The sequence below is a fragment of the Podarcis melisellensis genome, assembly GCF_964234715.1.
Source record: "Podarcis melisellensis genome assembly, chromosome: 1".
In the NCBI taxonomy this organism is placed as follows: Eukaryota; Metazoa; Chordata; class Lepidosauria; order Squamata; family Lacertidae; genus Podarcis; species Podarcis melisellensis.
In genome coordinates, this window is record NC_138528.1 from 51165561 (window position 1) to 51183329 (window position 17769).

The window sequence follows — 17769 nt, forward strand, 5'->3', positions numbered from 1 at the left end:
GATCACTGAAGAAAAGCTGTCATACTACTAGGACTTGAAACAAGACCGAAAGCAGAAAAGAAGCAAACCTGTTGCATGGTAAAGGGGAGGCGGTTCCAGGCAATGGGTTGAATTGAACAAAGCCCCTGCATGAGCAGTATCAAGTGAAAACATTCATCTCTTGACATAGCTTTCGTATGATCTCATGTTACTTCTGGATCTGACAACAGGCTGTTTTGTGTGCCTACATTTTCCATGTGGCAAGCATTTCCAGAAAAGTGGTGCTTGTACAGTTCTAGTTTCCTTGGAAAGGAGGTCACAGGAGGGTTACAGCATTTTGTAATATTTGCATTTATTTACAATTATACGGGTGAAGCATAGATGGAAGCTCCCAGCATAAAGCTCCAACGGACGCCTTGACATCTAGTGCTTCCACATCAGATCTACAATGGGCCTTAAGATGCTTCAGAGCTCCCAAAACTCTGTTTTCCCCGTCCTCCTCTCGGGGCCATGCTACACATGATATAAATCATGGAGTTTCCCCAAGAGTACAAGCTTTCTCTTTCCTAAATTGTTAGTATAGGGGTCCTGAGCCAGATAAGGACCCTAGCATGGAGGCAAAAGATGAAAGCGTCCCCTACTCCTCCCCGTGTCATGCCAGGCCCCCAATCCAGATTAAGCCCCTCTCCCATGCTGACAAAAATGTCTGCATTCAATAACAAATTATTGTAAACTTCATATGTAGTTTGGGCCCTGAGTGTGCCTCAAGCTGCAACTTAACAGATATCTGGATCCCAACATTCCTCAACTGAGAATGGTGGAGAGAGATCCCACCCGCTCTTCATAGGTCTCTTGGCCAATAAAAATACTGACAATTGATCACAATCATCCAGTCTCCCAAAGAAAGAGGTTCTTGGCAAGTTGCCATGTCCAAGGCCTCAGGCAACCCACACTGATACAAAACACATTCACAGAAATCCAATAGAAAACTCATAACAAGTCATTTCAATAGATCTTCCAGTCTCTTTGTCTGAGTGCCTCAAGACTCTTTGTTGTTTTCAGTAGAAGCAGACCTGGAAGCCTTCATCTGGAAGCCTTCATCTGCCTGCCCATGTATAGCAAACTGAATCATTGTGAGACTGCTGTGTTGGCAGTGGACAGCTCCCTCTTGTCAGCAAGTGGGGATCCAAGGGGCAATCGCCTTCCCCTCCAAGTTGGGAAGTGTTCAGAGACGTTGCTCTGTATGCATGCAAGCTCAATGGGTAGCTTCATAGTTCCAATACTCAAACTATTTAAAAAAAAAGTCCTCACCTATTTATAGACGAGTGCATTTTGTGTTAGTCACCCAACAATTAGCTTTTCTCATATTGCAACATTTGTTTATCCTTTCCCCTCCTCCCAATGATAAAGTAGCATGAAATGATACTCGGATAGCTCTTCTGGGAATTCCCACAGCTTGTTTGTTTCTGTGAAAATACATCGTGTTATCTAGCTGTTCTGCGCAGATTAAAGCCAGCCTTTTTCCATATAAAAAAGCTCATCCAAGTTGCACATAGCTAGGGCTCAACAAGTGAAGCTGCTGAAAACCTACAAGAACACATGAAGCAACCCAAAGATGAATCTTCTAGCACTATCAACCTTATTACTGTCCTTTCCTAGGTTTACACCAGGTAAACCTGTCCAGGTGTGTCCTTGATGCTGCCGAAGATGCTGTCTAGACCTCTCTCTCGAAGAACTCGCTTCCTGCATTTCCTGTTGTGATTTTACATTTCAATGATTAAGTATACTGCACCCTAAAAAGATGTCCCATTCTTTTTCAGGGAATCCAGGAAGACAAGGCCACAGGTGAGCTTGATTTATGCCTGTTTTATGAGATGTCATGCTCTCAATGTTGTGCTTATGCCATGCTGTTGTTCTATGGATTGTTGTAGAGTTTTTCTGTCTTATGTAATTGAGAAAATACCATTCAGATCCGGGTGTCTATGATTCCACTCTTAGGGGAGGAAGGTCTTCTGGGAAGCCCCACAGCATGACTTCCATTGAAAACAATGGGAGCTCCTCAACAACAGGAGTAATGTTGTCACTCAGCTCCTCCCATTCACTTCATTTGAGCTCATGGAGGGAAATGCTCAGTGGATTTTGACCCTGGGTGCCTTTATAGTAGCAGTCTGATCTCAAAGTTGCTGACCTTAATAAAATAATGCATTGTTCAGCACCTCCTGCCTTCTACATTTGAGATTAACTTTACTTTCTATGAGGTCTTCATCACTATTAAATCTTGCAACATATTGATGAACTTGGTTAGCATGCTAAATAAACAACATATTTATTGATGGGTGGTCATTTGGTCTTTGGTACTTCATGAACATTCTCAGTTCATAAACTGGAAGGAAAACAGGATTGGTTGTTTGTTTTCTGGGGTTTGGGTTTTTGTTTTGTTTTACAAGGCAATATTTCTTCCTGCCCGCTGTTCAAATGAGCAGGGCTCTGAGAAACTTGCATTCCTGGTCTAGCCCTCCATTATTTCTAAATGGGTAGACCTGCTGTTCATCTCTGGTTAGACCTGGCATCCAGGCAACTTTCCACACTGCTTTACACTGGTGTTTGACATCTGAGAGGGAGATATTTAGGATCTACCCATTCTTCTGACTGTAAGTTGGTTTACCTGGTTTTAAAATTGCATTGTTACATTTATGTCACCCATTCTGGAACCTTATGCTGAAGGGTGGGTATGAAATCATACTACTACTACTACTACTAATAATAATAATAATAATAATATCATTGCAGGAGAAACATTTATGCATCAGGATGATATTGTTTACAGACGAAGAACACAGCGAAGTGCCATGAAATGCCATCAGAGATGTGTTTGGCCTAGATCAGAAGATGGGCTGGTCAACATTCCAATTAATGTCTCTACAGAGTTTTGTATGTTATTTAAAGCTTTACAACAGGCCTTCTCCAGCGTTCATTCTTGCTAATAATGAATTTTTTATATAGCTCTTTTCCATAGCAATCAGTGAGCCATGGTTGTTGGTGATGTTGTTTAGTCATTTAGTCGTGTCCAACTCTTCGTGACCCCATGGACCAGAGCACGCCAGGCACTCCTGTCTTCCACTGCCTCCCACAGTTTGGTCAGACTCATGTTTGTGGCTTCAAGAACACTGTCCAACCATCTCGTCCTCTGTCGTCCCCTTCTCCTTGTGCCCTCAGTCTTTCCCAACATCAGGGTCTTTTCCAGGGAGTCTTCTCTTCTCATGAGGTGGCCAAAGTATTGGAGCCTCAGCATCACAATCTGTCCTTCCAGTGAGCACTCAGGGCTGATTTCCTTAAGAATGGATAGGTTTGATCTTCTTGCAGTCCATGGGACCCTCAAGAGTCTCCTCCAACACCATAAAAGGTAAAGCGACCCCTGACCATTAGGTCCAGTCGTGGCCGACTCTAGGGTTGAGGCGCTTATCTCGCTTTATTGGCGGAGAGAGCCGGCATATAGCTGGATTTGCACCCTAAAGTTTCTTGTGGCACAGGCTTTGGTAGGCAGCGGGTTGCAGCATCAATTACATGAATCAGACAGCAAATGTGTTGGGTTGTATATGACATAACCAAGTCTGCTATACCCATTTTATACTTTGATATCTTTGTACAATTGCAACCCCCCCCAAAAAAAACACCCATAATAAAAAGCATCTACACAACAGACATAACAAGCGCTGAAGTGGTCTGTGTACTGTGTACTGTAAGCAATAGAGACAGTGCTGGCACCCACTTGCTCCCAGCATTCATGTTTCCCTGGAATGTTGGACACTATTTCACTGCTATACCATATGCAGAGAGTAGCCATAGTTAGGTAGACAATTTTTGAAGGTTTACATGAAAGAAATCCTCCTTTACACACACATTCACAATTTCCCAGGAGCCCTGTTCTACATGAAATATTTCATAATGGTATACCCAGGAGTGCAGGGAACTTTCCCATGTTGGCAAAACATATTCTGTTTGAACTCCACACACATAATATGGGAACTTTCAATGCATTCCTTTCTCTCCCTTGCATTTTTTTTTAGCTGTGGAGGAGAGGACTGTGATAGCTGAAGCAATGCAAGAATTTGTCACACTGACATGTATTCAGTTTATCAGGCGTTCAACAGAACATGACTACATAAATATTTTCCCTGCAGATAGGTAAGTTTTATCTCTCCTGATGATATCTAATAATACTACTATTGCTTGGAAATATGTTGTCATTCTGTTTCTTCTCTTCTGCTGAAGCTTTCCCCACAACTTGTTGCATTCCAGATATTAGCAGACTCCAACTCCCATAATCCCTGACCATTGGCCATGCTGCCTGGAGTTGGAGTCAAACAGCGTGTAAAAGCTGGTGTCAGTAGGACAGCCTTCACCAAAACAGGATGCTTTATAGGTAGTTGAAACCCTGACCTTGCCCCAAAACAGGCAAAGGAGATGAGGGGACATTGCATCTGGCAGCCTGAAATGCTTGCACTGACAGAACTATTGCCATAGCACAGTGCTGAATTCCTTGCTTTATGTTTTAAGGTGATCCATATATTACTAGCAGGGAGTGTCCGGCAATGCCTATGAATCTGTAGAAACCACAAAATACTGTGATTTTTAAATGGATGATACTTTTTGTGAGCTTGGACCTGTCATGCTAAAAATCAGGTGAAGTCACTCCAAAGTCATTTTTCAGTCTGCCGTCTGGATTCAAAATGGCACCCAGCATCTAAGCATCAATGAAGTCCACTGCCCCTACATTGGGTATCCTTGTATCGAGTTTCTTGACGATATCTCTCTTTTTTTTTATTAAATATATTTTATTAAATTTTGACATAAATATATTTCACAAACGTACAAAAGACAAAATGAAAAAGAAAAAACAGAGAAAAAGATAAAAAGAGAGAAAAAAAGAAAAAAAGAAAAACACGAAAAACATACAACTTTAAATGACATTGATAGACTTCCCCTTATCTCGATTTCAGAAAATATTACCTTGTTTATCTATCTGCTGTGTCTATTCCTTCATAAAACTTTTTACGTAGTAAGCGTTATCTCATGCCTACTGTGATTTCTGTAAGTACATATATGTTTCTGATCAACATTTTGATTTTCCCTTTATCTCTATTTCCATATATATCCTAAATTTATCCCATTCATTATTAAATTTTGCACTTCTTTGATTTCTTATTTTCTGTGTCAATTTAGCCAACTCCAAATAATCGGATAATTTAAGTTGCCACTCCTTTAGTGTTGGGATTTTTGGTGTTTTCCAGTACTGTGCTATGAGGGTTCTGGCGGCCGCCATTGCATATTGAAAAAAGGTTCTATCTTCTTCTTTGATATCCTTACCAATTATCCCCAGCAGGAAGGCTTCGGGTTTTTTAACAAACGTATATTTGAGAATTTTTTTTAATTCATTATAGATGGATTCCCAAAATTTTTTGAGAATCTCGCACGTATGGATGAAATCACCCTCCTTGCTCTTACATTTCCAACTAAATTTATCGCCTGTTCTATACATTTTATGTAGTTTTACCGGCGTTATGTACCATCTGTACATCATCTTATATATGTTTTCCTTTAGTGTCGTGCATGCTGAGAAATTCATATCTTTACACCACAATGCCTTCCATTTGTCAAACTCTATGTTGTACCCTAGGTCTACCGCCCACTTCACCATCACATCCTTTACTTCCTCGAGTTTCTTTTTTTTTTTTTTTTTTAAATAATTTTTATTAAGATTTTCCAAATTAAAACAAATAACATCCAATTCATAAACTTTTTTCCAATATCCAGGACTTCCCCTCCCCGCCCCCTCTTGTGTTCCAAATCTTCCAAAAAAACAATAAAATTCAACAAATTCTTATTCCCATAATACACTCATCCTCATTAACTTAATTTATCCAAATTTCCATCCCCTAAGGTCGATCTATTCCCTTCCACGGGTTCCCCCCTTTCAAATATAATACAAATAATAATAAAATAAAAACAAATAATAGTTTTACAACCTTTGGATTCCAAATTTCCCTCCCCTCTTTCCCTGTTGCATTCCTCCTATCCCTCCACTTCTAACTTCTTCCTGAAGATCCCACATTTCAATAAATCCACATCCCTCTGGTCCTTTACCGGCCTTTTTAAATTGCAAGTGTCCAATCATAAAAGGGGTCTATCAATAAAAAGGGGGCCCATTTCTTCTATCCAGATTTTTATAACCAGGAGTAAAAACCCCAAATTTATATCCATAAGCTTGTCAAATCTGGATATCCCAAATGTTCCCACCCCAATTCTGTCCTATTCTTGTTATTTCTTTGTTCTTGCCAGTCCAATCTTAAAAGGGGTCTGTCAAAAAAGGGGCCCATTTCCTCTATCCAGACTTTTATAACCAGGAGTAAATAACTCCAAATTTATATCCATAAGCTTGTCAAATCTGGATATCCCAAATGTTCCCACCCCCGTTCTGTCCCATTCTTGTTGTTTCCTTGTTCTTGTCAGTCCAGTCTTAGGAGGAGTCTATCAAAAAGGGGCCCATTTCTTCTATCCAGATTTTTGTAACCAGGAGTAAAAACTCCAAATTTGTAACCATAAGCTTGTCAAATCTGGATATCCCAAATGTTCCCACCCCAACTCTGTCCCATTCTTGTTGCTTCCTTGTTCTTGTCAATCATTCTCTTCCTTTTTACTTCCCTGTTCCCTCACAGAAATGTTCTTTTTCCAAAAGCTTCTAGTGTCTCTACAGAGGCTTGTTGTTCAAGAGCAAAACATTGCGTCATGTTCCTTTCAGTTTTGAACAGATAGATCCATTGTTCCCGGTAGAGTGAAACCCTCTGTAGACAAAATAATGCTCCATTTCTGCAGTTTCCCAGGAGATTAAAAATTCCCTTCAACTGTTCATGTTTCCCGTCGAAAACACATGCAATATCCCTCAGCTCCTCTAGATGGATTACAGTAACAATGTTAAATCTTTATTTGAAACAATTTATCTTCAATTTATAGCAAATGTAGCCGGCAAAGTCCTCATAACAAAGTCTCAGTTTTATTATTCCGTTTTGACAGCTCTTGACAGCTGTCAAAACCTCCGTTTCTCTTCTCCAGGCACTTTCACGGATCGCTCCAGGGGTTCGGGGGGGGGGGTTGCTTTTTGATACAAATTCCACTTTTCTCCTCCAGCTCAATCTTATAATTTTCCCTCGCGAAGTTGCAAGTTCAGCAAGATAAAGTTCCACTCGATCTTAGTTATCCAGTCCTTTGTTTTGGCTCTTCTACAATTTAGGGGGGGGCTGACTTCCTTTTTTCCACCTCCCCCGTTCGCTCCCAATTTTTAAAAAATTTAGCTCTCTTTTTAGTCCATATTCCAATTACTCACGGGTTCTTCTTTTAGGTCCAAATTTTCAATAGAAGAAGTCAGCGCTCTCCGCCGGATGGCTCGCGGCTGCGCTCGGCAGGGATAGCAGAGGACTCAAAGCACCACGCTCCTCCCCGGCACCCGATCCACAGCCTTTAAAAAGGCTCTTCACGAGTCGGGAGGGCGCTAACGGTGCCAGCCGAGTCTCCATGTCCACGGCCTCCGTGGCCGTGGTTTTTACGGGTCCCCGCATCGCCGGTGCGGTAGGACCCAGCCCCTGCCGAGCAGGCTCCCTCCGGAGCTCGGAGGGAGCCCGCCATTCGGCGATGGCGCCGACCCGGAAGTCCTTTACTTCCTCGAGTTTCTTGACGATATCTCAAGAGGCGGCTGGTCTTATTCCAAAAAAGTCACACCAAAGTTGCATTTGGGTCCACCACCTTGATTGAAAGTGGCACCCAGCTTGCAAACAGTGACAGAGTCCCCACCCCCCAGCTCAGGACCTTTGTGCTGAGTTTTGTAATGATATCTTGAGAGGCAACCAAACCTATGGAGAACAGACGGACAGGCAGACAAAGCACTTTCAAAAATATATAGTAGAGAACTAGATGAGAGATGACATCTATATTTTTGGAGACAGTAAAGATGGGCTGTCTTCTAGAGTGCTCCTGGACATCCATCTTTTCTGGAAATTAGATGTGTGAAACCTGCCAACCTAGCAGTTCGAAAGCACGTCAAAGTGCAAGTAGATAAATAGGTACCACTCCGGTGGGAAGGTAAACGGCGTTTCCATGCGCTGCTCTGGTTTGTCAGAAGCGGCTTAGTCATGCTGGCCACATGACCCAGAAGCTGTACGCCGGCTCCCTCGGCCAATAAAGCTCAATGAGCTCCGGAACCCCAGAGTCGGTCACGATTGGACCTAATGGTCAGGGGTCCCTTTACTTAACTAATCATATGTGATGTTCACAACTTAAGATATCAATATTAATATATAATTGGATAACTCCATTGAATTCGGTGAGGCTTAAGAGACTGCATTCATACCCACCTACTTCCCATTTAACTCAGTAGAGCTTACTTCTGAGTGGACATGCACAGGAACAGGGCTCTACTTAATACACACAGGGTAAAATATGAGAGAGCATGACACTTTGTGCTCACTGAAAGACAAGTTATAAATGTACTAAATGAAACTGTATGCCACGGCTTTATGTGATGGCACAGGTTTTTTCTTTCCATGTTCTCAGGTGCTGGTCTTACTTTGGAAAGATTGGAGGCAAACAGCAGTTGGGCTTGGCGAAAAATGGCTGCATATATAAAGGATTAATTCAGCATGAAATCAACCATGCCCTGGGTTTCATACATGAACAGGCCCGGAATGACCGAGACAAGTATGTTAAAATCCACTTGGAGTATGTCACAGCAGGTATGTCTACCAGCATTCAAGGAACAGTTTTAATCCTTGCTTGCTGTAGAGGATTATTTAAACAAAAACATTTCTATATTGTATATTGTGCATATATCTTCAATTATTCTGAGCAGAGGGTGCATTTAAACCATGTAAAAATAAACAGCAAACAACTTTAAGTATTTTGATCCTGCTTATCATGATATATATCAGGATATATATATATATATAGAGAGAGAGAGAGAGAGAGATATATATATAAGCAGGATCTCCCAAGAGCAGCTTACAAATATCAGTAGTTAGTCAGCCCCTACACTCAAGCTTACAAAAGGAAAAAAACATTGTAATAATAATAATAATAATTTATTTCTCCCCCAGTCACTCTGGGCGGCTTCCAACAGAATGTTAAAAATGGAAGTGAGGAAACAAGCAAATCCAAGCATTTGTTCTTAAAGGGACACAGAAATTCACAAGGGCTTCAGCAGTGAAACTGTTGCTAAGTAAATATCTTTATTTTCACAAGTACCTGTGAAAATCATTCTTCTCTCTCTTTCTCCCCCTGTATTCTAACTCTCCTTTGAGTGCCTGCTTCATTTACTCTCTTATTTTACAGGAGAACAGGGGAATTTCGAGAAAGTGGACTCTAATAATCTGGGTCTTCCGTATGACTATGGTTCAGTGATGCATTATGGCCCGTAAGTTGTGTTTCAGGGCACCTTCTCTTTTCAGACAAAACTGCTCTTAACTGTAGTGTAAGGATCCTCTTTTATATAATTTCATCTCTGTCTTCTCCTTGGAGCAATGTGCACGAACACGCTGAAGCTGCAAGGGAGTGCAACTTCTTCCAACACTGGTTGACCATCCAAACTGAAACCCTTCCTGCTTATCACAAGAACCTCTGCCTTGCCTGGATTTTTTTTCAGTTTGTTAGTCTTCATACCACCCACTTCATCCCAGCCAGAATTGATCTACAACATTTACAGCATCTTTGGGATTGCTGGATAGGGAGAGACAGTGAAGAAGCTGTATCCCAAACTGCAGATGACCTCTCTCAAATGTCTTCATGTAGATGTTAAAAAGGACAGTATAGAACCCTGAGGAACCATACAAATGAAAAGTCATGGGACTGAACAAAAGTGTTTCATTGCCACATTGGTACATTATTGTTGCTGAACCCCAAATCTTTTGCATGTATGTATGGACAACCCAATGTCTATGAAGTTTTTATTCTTCATTTCCTAGGATGGTTTCCATGCAAATATTATTTTAGATGTTGCATTATAAAACAATGACCCGACAGAGTTTGATGAGCACATCCATTCCTGTCTTCTGCAGATACGATTTTTCTAGTGCTCCCGGGAAAGCAACCATTGTCCCCATCCCAAATGCATCTGTACCAATTGGTCAGAGAATAGGACTCAGCGACCTAGATGTGAAAAAAATCAACAAGCTCTACAGATGCAGTAAGCGTTCAGAATGCTACATGGGTAGTTTCCCATCTGATGTTAATTTTTTATAACATTTGAGATCAGTTAGTGCTGCCAGATTTCATGACCTAGATGGGCATCACCTCACCTTAACATACTTTCTCTTCCCAATGCCATGCTTTGAAAACAGTGAATCATTTCCTCTGCACTTGAAAGGGCACCTCTATCAATACAATACACTAAAAAAAACAAAACATTGGAGTGGGGAAGTCCACAAGAGCACTCTTCCCTTCCATACTTTCCAAAAACACACATTCGGAAGCATCGCTGCCTCCAGCTAGGGAGGTAGAGTATAGCCATCATGGCTAGTAGCCATCCCCCCCCCTCAAGAACATATTATTCCATCCCAATTGGTCAACACTTGGCCCTCTTTGCAAGCTCCCTGTGCTGGAAAGGAGAGCCTTCCCCAAGGTGCTATCCCATGCAGGTGCAGTATGTGTGTGAATGTGCAGTATCTGGTCATCTACCATCATTTGGATCTTCTCTTTGCAGTCGGCACCTGCATGGGGATGCTGCTGCATTGAAGGCAAGGCCAACCCTTTATCACTGGATTGCCTTGCCAATTGGGAACTTATAGGGAAGGGGGGTGTTTAATGTACCTCTTTATGCTTAGTGTACAGAGTTCACTCCCCTGCACACCCCAGCAGTCCTAAAACACAAGCCCTCCTTTTTCTATACCCCCACCCCGCTCATCATAATGAGGAACATTTTGCTAATACTGTATACTGCACTGTATGTTGGTCATAATGTAATGAGCTGAAGTCATGAATCGCAATCATTTGCTGTCTGGTGTGTGTGTGATATTGATAACAGGCCTATTTTAATTTCTTCATTCAGCAGGAGTAACCTTTACTAGGTTGAACAGTGACATATTTAATGGACACTGAGTTCTCCCTCACAGAGTGCATGGATAGATAAACAGAAAGTTGTGTTGGATTTTTCCCTTTGCACATCTCATTTCCCCCTTATTTTGTTCTGTTCTTTAGACTGTTGTAGCACTGTGCTTCGTAATCGAAGGGGCAACTTCTCCTCTAATAATTACCCATATTCATACCCCAAAAATGTCACATGCCTATGGCTGATCCAAATCCCAGAAGGAAAGGTAAGGATGCTCAAATCATTGTTTAATGTATCGGGATTATACAACAGATAAGAGGAGGGCAGGGAATGGACCTTTCTAGTGTGGTGTAGTGGTTAAGAGCGATAGACTCGTAATCTGGGGAACCGGGTTTGTGTCTCCGCTCCTCCACATGCAGCTGCTGGGTGACCTTGGGCTATTCACACTTCTCTGAAGTCTCTCAGCCTCACTCACCTCACGGAGTGTTTGTTGTGGGGGAGGAAGGGAAAGGAGAATGTTAGCCGCTTTGAGACTCCTTCAGGTAGTGATAAAGCGGGATATCACATCCAAACTACTACTACTACTACTACTACTACTACTACTACTACTACTCTTCTTCTTCTTCTTCTTCTTCTTCTTCTTCTTCTTCTTCTTCTTCTTCTTCTTCTTCTTCTTCTTCCTCCTCCTCCTCCTCCTTCTTGATACTTGTATACTTTTGGGAGTTGCAGTCTGTTTATGCTCTGAATTTACTGACACAACATTAATCTTCAGGTTAGTTTCAAGTAAGTGACACCAGGCTATGTACACAACCATACGTTTGAAGCACATCTCCTCATCCCAAGAATCCTGGGAATCAGGGCCCAGCCAAGCTAAAATGTATTTGGCTTTCTTTTTCTGCTTTAGGTCTTCCTGAAGTTTCATGTTTTGGATCTCCAGCGCTCTCCAAACTGTGCCTCCGACTACATCCGAATTTATGATGGAAACAACAGAAATGCCCGTCTTCTTGTTGACAAGTTATGTGGAGAGGGACAGTTGCCGGCAGTGGTGTCTTCTGGAAGCATGATGCTTGTGGAGTTTGTGAGTGATGAGGCTGTTTCATCAAAGGGTTTCACAGCCTCCTATGCACATGGTATGAATGGCTCCAGCTCTCACTACTTGCTGAAAGCATCAGTGCTAGGAAAGAAACACATACAGTACATGCAAAATAAAAACAAGCACTGGTGGAACAGTTTTCCAAGGGTATTTTAATTTTACGCTGTCTTTCCCTGGATCTGAATTACCCAAATTCTCTAAATCCATTTGCTCTCACAACAACCCACATAGAAGTCTATGGACCTCAAACTAATTGCTCATCTTTGCATGTCTGAGCCCATCTGAAACATGTTTGCTCAGACATACCTTACCACAAATACGCCCTGAGATATACGGGTATACAAACTTAATTAATAATAATAATAATAATAATGGTAATAAATAAAAATAAATAATGCCCACTAAAATCTATTATTATTATTATTATTATTATTATTATTATTATTATTATTTAAATTCCCACTCAACCACTTCAATTTGCAGACCTAGTCCTGTTGCAGGTGCCACGTAATCCTCATTCCACATTTGCAAGCACCCACCCTTTGGAAATTCTTGCCTATTTTCACCAGGCAGGTGCCTTCCCTGTACTCTTAATAACACTTGCAAGCCTATACAGACATGCAGAGTGCTGACATGTGCTTTAATCTGGTTTATAACTTATCGTTGGTTTTAAGTATTTTTGAACATTTAGTATAGTTGGTTCTAACCATTCTGTTGTGGGTAATTCTATTCTTTTTGTAAGCCGCTTTGAGGTTACATTATAATCAAGTATGTGAGATAAATCTTGTGAGATAAATAAATAGATAAATCAAACAAAGGGAGAAGCACATAGGAAGGCTGCCTTCTGCAGAGTCAGACTATTGGTCCACCTAGCTCATTATTGTCTATGCTGATGGGCAGTTGCTCTCCAGGGTCAGTAGAGGCCTGTTTGGAGTTGCCAGGGATGGAGAACCTAGGACCTTCTGCATGCAAAGCTGATGTTCTACAGCTAAACTACAGGCCTTCCCCACTGGATTCAGATTAGGAAAGATGAAGAAAATCAACTCCATGGCCCAATGGAGGGATAGCAGTGGCAGACCACAGTTATCCTCTTCCTGCTTCTCAACATGTTCATTGGTGGAGACTGCTGCCACCTACCAGGCATGGTGGGACCAGTCAAGACCTGGCAGAGTTTTCACCAACTTTCCTAATGCTGATTTCTCTTCCTCTTCTCTTGGTGTCTTATGTTCTTGTTGATTTTGTATCCTGCCTACCCTCCACCTAACAACAAGCCTGTAAGAAAGGCTACGCTAAGAGAGAGCTTCAAGGTTCTCCATCAGCTTCATGAATGAGATTTCCCATATCCAACCTCAACACTCTTGCCATTACACCAGACTGGCTTGGGTGAACTCTTGCATCCGTATGAGTGTTCTTTATTTAGCGTGAACATTATTTTTAAACATACTGATTTTTCCCCGTTTTATTCCATTGACCACCACCCCCCATTCTTTTCATCACAGTGATATGTGGAGGGACTTTCACGAGCACTCATGGAGTGGTCACTTCTCCAAACTTCCCAAGAAAATATCCTCCAAACAAAAGATGTCTATGGATTATCAGTGCTCCAGCAGGAAGCAGGGTAAGGGGCAGGATGAGGGGGGTGGGCTTCCCTGGCTAGGGCAACAACTTTATACAGCTCATTACTTTCCCCCTAAAGACCTGATCTCAATCTCTCTTCAGAAAAGATTGCGTTAGATCAGGGGTAGCCAATGTGTTGTTTACTCCTGCATTCAGTGATGAAATCTAGCTTGCTCCAGATCTGCCTTGTTAATTTATGGGTATGCATGTTATATATGTATTTCAAATCCAAATGCTCACTGGCTTTAGTGCATACTATGTTGTTGAATTTAGATAAAATGCTACACATAGAAATTGGTGCCCTTACTGTGGTTCCTTCAGATCTCCCTAACGATGGGCTTTTTTGACCTGGAGGAAGCCGCTGAGTGCAACTATGACAGACTTGTCTTTCGTGACGGCAGCGACATCAGCTCTCCACTTCTTGGCACTTTTTGTGGGAAGACAGAGGTTCCAGCTTTCAATTCCACTGGGAGCTTTCTACGTATAGAATTTTACAGTGACGTTGTTTCTCAATATTCCGGGTTTAAGCTGGACTACTCAATGAGTTAAGTACTGTTGCTAGGGTATCTGGGTGGGAGATGGCAAGATTTTGTGTTGAAAAAAAGTGGGGAAGAAATAATGATTTGTTCCTATTGTGGAATTATTGCCTTGAGGGATATGTGAGTCATCTGTGCTCCTCAGAAGTTTGGTTAAATGGAAATACACCAGTAATCTAGTTATAGTGACATGATGCGCAGACTGACACAGGAGTGTCAGGTAACCGAGGCTGCAAATGCCTCAACAGGGGAATGAGCCTGGGGCCCATATGGCTAAAGTATCACCCCACACTGGGAAGTTTGGGTTATGTATAGCAATACAAAAATAGGCCCCAAGTCAACTTGATGATTATGTTGTGAGGAAGAATAACCTGAACCTCACCCCCATATTCTGACACAAAGAAGATACCCCATATTGCTTTCCAGACCGATAAGAGCCCTCTCTGAACCTTGGAGAACTGGAAAAAGCAATACATGAGGGAGGAAACTGCAGGGACAAGGACGCAAGCTCCATACAGGCCATCCCATTGCCCTCCATGAGTTTGAGGGGGACTTCCAGAAGCAGGGAGCCTTCTTTCAGGGTTTTCCCAACTGTTGGTGTGCTTGTCTTTCTCCCATTCCCTGAATGCCTGAAGAGGGCTAAAGGCTGAGGGCAATGTGCTAGGATCAGTGACCTTGTGCTTGAAAGGCCTTTGCATCTAAATGTGTGTTAATGCAGAAAGATGGGCAAAAGGACAGCTGCAATTTCCCATTCCTGTCTCATTTGCAGGGGGAGCAGCTAGTATGCCAGCCCCTGCAGTGCCCTTCCTACAGCTCACTTGGCTATAAAAACAGGTGGGCCAAAAGTGGACCCCCAGGGCAATGGCCTTTGTGCTTATTTATTGCATTTAGATCCCATCTTTCTTCCAAGGAGCTCAAAGTGGTGTACATGGCTCTCTACCCTGACAGCAACCCTGTGAAGTAGTTAGGCTGAAAGGGCTCATGTCACCCAGTGAGTTTCATGGCAAGAGCAGAGATTTGAACCCTGGTATCCCAGGTACTGATCCAATACTTAATCGCTGCACCATACTGGCTGTAAGCAGACCACAGTTTAGCTTCACTACTAAGCCCAGTCATGAGCTCAATCTAGCAATGGTTTGTCAAAATATTGCCCACGCTTCCAGACTAATGACTTTACAACTAACCCACAATTAGCACTTACATTCATAAATGCAGCAAACAATATTAATGCTATGTGCCCTGCCTCAAGCCTAGGCTATTTTAATCCTTCAGCAGAGTTTCCATGAGCATGGACAGATGAAACAAACTTTACCTGTCATTGCAGTTTTGCCATCATGAAGAACAGCATGCGGGAGGATTGCCTTCGTCCTGAACTGCCAGTAAGAAAGAGGGTGGAAATTCTGATGCCAGATTGTCTTTGCCTCTTGCTGGTGTTGTGCTTTGTTTCTTTTTAAAGGCTGATCAGTTTCTCCCAGTAATGACATAAATACTCTCAAGTGCAGAATGCTGAACTGTATGCCAGATTTGCCAAAACACCAAGGAGCAATTGAAGCAGGCAAGGAGAAGTTATTCTGTGCTGTATCTCTTCAATTACCATTTTTACTAGCCATCTGTTGGTGGCACCTTGAACTATGTAACAAAAGATGTTAAGTAAAGCTTAAAAAGCCCATCGTTCGCATTCAGATTGCTTTGATCTGCTCACATTCCAGTGCACTTGCCTTGTCTTCCTTATTTAGGTGCACAGGCCTTTCCCAGTGGAAAATGCCCATCATTCTCCAGTGGCTTTATTTGTGGCAAGTGCCTATATCCCTGTTTTTCAAGCTCTTTCAAGTCAGGAATCAGTGGCATTGCCTTGTGTGTTGTGTGTATGCTGATGAACAGAGTGTGCTGGGGGCATGGCTCATCATTAGGACTTAACTGACTGCTTCTCTGTGCTGGCAGCACATGGACATCCAGGGAATTGTGTGCCCTGTAGAAGGCCACAAGCCCACTTTGCAGTAACCTTTTGATTCTGGAGACCCCGCCAGCCCCAGCTCCAGTCAGGGGAGCTGTATTGAGGGCAGTATCAGGAGGGCAGCTCTGCTTAACCAGTCCAGCTGCTGCTGGCTACAAGGGAAAGGGTACAAAGAGGCTTCCTGCAATAGCTCAGTCGGTAAAGCTCTCAGGGTTCTGGGTTCGAGCCCCACGTTGGGCAAAAGATTCCTGCATTGGACTAGATGGGCCCTCGCGCTCCATTCCAGCTCTACAATTCTATGATTATAGAACATATACAGTCACGTAAACAAAGCCATATTCACATTTTAGAATCATTAAACTAGATGAAATTGAACGCAACCATACACAGTGTTCACTTCCTAGGGTGAAGGGAGACACCCACATTCTAAGTAAGATGGAAGTGGTTTGAAGAAACATTCTCCTTGCTGAAAATGAATGCCTCAGAATGCAACAAATAGCCATGCAAACTGCTTGCCCTTGGCTTTTAGAGTATATGCTCACCTCATTTAGGGAGTAAATAGCACATGCTTTTTCTCTGCCTGGTTAACATCAACATTTGGTGGTAGATTGCACCATGATGAAAATGCTCCCCATTTTCCTGCTTCTGTATTCTTCCCAGGGAGCATAGATTAAACGTGCTTTGATTTTTTTGGTAGACCCTTGACATATGAATTGCAGGGCTTGGTTTCTTGGGGTGCAGGGTGGGGGTAAAGGACTGGGAAACATGGATCTGATTCTGTAGCTGACAGCACAGGAAGAGTGACAGTTTGCAACATGACATTGACATCTTAAAGGCCTGTTTTTCCTTACTAAAATGTGTGGGCAGGGGTGTGGCGTAATAAACATTGCAAAAACAAACAAACAGCTGAACAGAGCGGGTGCCAAATTTCCAGGCTTTGTCTTGACGTCCCAAACCTGCTGCTAGAGCAAGCTTCAGAATGGTCATGGTTGGGGGTTGAAGCTGCCTGAAGCCACAAGAAAAAAGAGAGCGAGGAAGGAAAACTGAAAACTCAGAGGGAGAAGGGGGAGGGAAATGTTGGTTTCTTATATAGATACTAGGGGTGGGTAAATCTGTCATTTTCCGTTTCTTTCCCCCCAGTCTTAAGTTCAGTTCTCTACATTTCCACATCAGTCTGCATATTCTTTTTTCTAAGTTCTCATGAAAATTCACCAGCATTTTAGTGAGAATCTCTAATATAAGCAAGTTTGTGTGCAATTTTACCTAATACACTCATTTTTTGCAAAGCAATTTTCTGTGATATACACATTGGTGCACTATTTATTTTTTTACTTGTATATGCATTTTATGCACACTTTCTTCTAGTTTATACATTTTTGTACACAATACTTGTCTGCAGTGCAAAAATTCAGAGAAGGGTAAATTTCAAAGGATGGCTATGTTTTGGTTCACATGTTGCTCAGGGAAGTGTGAATTGGGTAGGTTCACCTTCAAATGCAAA

General features: G+C 42.2%; 1 protein-coding gene across 2 annotated transcripts; it reads left to right on the forward strand.

Annotated features, from left to right (window-relative positions):
- The first annotated feature begins 1449 nt into the window (after positions 1-1449).
- Positions 1450-15983, forward strand: LOC309358557 (embryonic protein UVS.2-like). Of its 2 annotated transcripts, XM_081891838.1 has the most exons (12): positions 1450-1663; positions 1800-1824; positions 2770-2910; positions 4047-4164; positions 8584-8762; positions 9358-9439; positions 10080-10207; positions 11218-11333; positions 11973-12198; positions 13661-13779; positions 14100-14322; positions 15639-15983. In XM_081891838.1, exons 1-12 carry the CDS (start codon positions 1595-1597, stop codon positions 15650-15652), a joined length of 1440 nt encoding a protein of 479 aa, XP_081747964.1. In that variant the 5' UTR covers positions 1450-1594; the 3' UTR covers positions 15653-15983. The 2 variants fall into 2 exon arrangements, with proteins under 2 accessions (XP_081747964.1, XP_081747965.1); XM_081891839.1 differs by lacking the exon at positions 1800-1824 and having other exon boundaries at positions 1452-1691; positions 2773-2910.
- Positions 15984-17769: the final 1786 nt, after the last annotated feature.